Source organism: Quercus lobata, chromosome 7, assembly GCF_001633185.2.
Source record: "Quercus lobata isolate SW786 chromosome 7, ValleyOak3.0 Primary Assembly, whole genome shotgun sequence".
In the NCBI taxonomy this organism is placed as follows: domain Eukaryota; kingdom Viridiplantae; phylum Streptophyta; class Magnoliopsida; order Fagales; family Fagaceae; genus Quercus; species Quercus lobata.
In genome coordinates, this window is record NC_044910.1 from 25,271,488 (window position 1) to 25,273,778 (window position 2,291).

Below are 2,291 nucleotides of genomic sequence, written 5' to 3' on the forward strand. Positions count from 1 at the left end.
AGGCAGGACTTCGGTTCCCGCTCTCTACACTCCATAGGGAACTCTTGCATTATCTGGGACTGTCCGTCACCCAGATTTCTCCGAACGCCTGGAGGGTCTTCATAGCAATGGAGATTCTCTATGGTGCAATGTCAGATGGAGAAAGGAGATTGACGGTTTGTGAATTTCTTCACTGTTACCGTCCTGATGAGATTGATAGATCAAGGGGGTTGTACCGTTTTGCTAGTCGAAGTCCCCTGTTGAAGATTATCTTCGAGACCCCAGACTCAAATAGAGACTGGAAGAGTCGCTACTTCTTCCTAGAGGGTGACAGGTGGATGAACCGTCCAGGGGAGACAGAGTACATGCCCGTCGATACAACATGGGGAATAATAAACCAATTACGTATGCACCCGTCTTGCTTGTCCCTTTTTTTTTATCCGTCCACTTTTATGTGCGTATTTTGACCGTCTCTATTTACAGGTAGACAGCGCCCGCAGGTCAGCCTTGAGGAATTTAGTTTCCTTGAAAAGATTTGTAGAAAAACTAAGCCGGAAGAAAGGACCTGGGCTAAGTTAGTGAATCCAAAGACAATACACTGGTATTGTGACGGTCCAAAACCTACCCGGGAGGCCATTGCATACGACGAAAGAATACACAAACGTGAGTCCGTCGACTTTGACTCTTGAAATTGGAATTTTATTTTAGAGAAAAAAATCTTCATCCGTCCTGTATTACAGAAATGGACGACGCCAAGAGAAGGGCCATGATAAAATCTCTCGCCGTCAAGCAAAAGAAGACGGGTGAGATCGTGGTTCCCAATGCGCCGGGGTCATCGGCTAAGAGGAAGCAGCACCCAAAATCTGACCGTCCACCCAAGCAGCCGAAGGTGTCAATGGAACCCGTGGTGGGCTTGATGGCTGAGGGTGCTAAGACCGTCACCCAAGTTAAACATGGGTCCGGTAAGGGCCTAATGCATGCCCCACCCGTCAACGAGGAGAAGCCCCCTCCCCTACTCCGTGACGACTCGAAGTTTGCATTGGAGAAGCTGTCGTCGATAATTTCTGCAGAAGATTACGAGGACCTGGGGAACCATTCGACGGAGGCAATGGGGGAGACGGGGTTATTCGCCGTCGGACAGGTAACCTTTCTTTATCCTTCAGTGTATGTCCGTCTACTCCTTTGTTTCATATTTAACACTTAATTCTGTTTATTTCAGTCTTTGGTTATGATGAAGGGCTTGATGGACCGTTGCCTCAACCGTGAGGCGGCTCTGGAACGGGTACGGTCAAAAGCTGGGCAGACGGAGGAGGAGCTTAGCCAGCTACACAAGTGGAAGTCCACAATGGAGCAGAAATTCGAACTCTCTGAGGAGACGAGAAAAGAGCTTGAACAGAGGACGGAGGAAGCTGGGAAGGCCTTGAAGGGTAAAGACGATGAATTGAAGGATTTAAAGAAGAAACTCCGTCATGCCAGGGATGACGCCGTCAAAGAGTATCGTGACTCGGAGGCTTTGCTGAAAGAGCTGGGGGGATCGTTCCTTCAGGGCTTTGACGATGCACTCCGTTAGATAAAAAAGGCCTACCCCGATCTGGACGTGTCCATGATTACACTCACTGATCAAGATCAGACGTCTGCTCTGCCTGTCGCCTCAAAAAACACGGAGGACCTCTTTGGAGACGATGCAGCCCAGGGTGACGGAGAGTCCGCTGTGCCGAATGAGGTTCCTGTTGCCGACCCCAAGAAAGCAGACTAACTCTTGTAATTGTTGAGGAGTATCCGTTCCCTTTTTATATATTGTTAATACGTTGTAGACGATTTGTTTTAAGTTTGATTTTGTACTGAACAATGTTTTTCATTCATTGTCTCTTCATTATTGTTATCTGTTAAGGATTTTTCTCTCCGTCTACATGTATGTAAAGTGTTAATTTGGACAAACTGGTCTGTTGATCCGTCCACTTTTAAAAAGCTTTTCTCACCTCTAATCGGATCCGTCTATTACGTATAAGACATACTATACGTCCACTTCGTGGTCGTTTTAGAACCGTCCGTGTTGGGAGCATTATAATTTCAGCCATTTTTATGGTCCGTCCACTTTTGTGGGCAGCTTTTTAACGAGTCGATGATCCGTTCGCCATGTGGTGGTCATACCGTCCAATTTATGGACTTATAAAATTACTCACCGTTTACGGTGATCCGTCCACTTTGTGGCGGCTGTCCCGTCCGCTTTATGGACTTATAAAATCTATTCACCGTTTTGGGCGAACCGTCCACTTTGAGGCGGCTATACCGTCCAATTTATGGACGTGTAT

At 47.1% G+C, this 2,291-nt stretch overlaps 1 protein-coding gene across 1 annotated transcript; it reads left to right on the top strand.

The window, feature by feature from the left end:
• Positions 1-721: 721 nt before the first annotated feature.
• LOC115951792 lies at positions 722-1,549 on the top strand. Its single transcript, XM_031068937.1, has 2 exons — positions 722-1,120; positions 1,199-1,549. The coding sequence occupies exons 1-2, from the start codon at positions 722-724 to the stop codon at positions 1,547-1,549; spliced, it is 750 nt and encodes a 249-aa protein (XP_030924797.1).
• The last annotated feature ends 742 nt before the right edge of the window (positions 1,550-2,291 follow it).

Coding starts and splice junctions, on each gene's coding strand:
- LOC115951792 (XM_031068937.1), top strand. CDS start 722: ATGGACGACGCCAAGAGAAGGGCCATGATAAAATCTCTCGCCGTCAAG. Junction 1,121..1,198: donor GGTTATTCGCCGTCGGACAG/GTAACCTTTCTT, acceptor TGTTTATTTCAG/TCTTTGGTTATGATGAAGGG.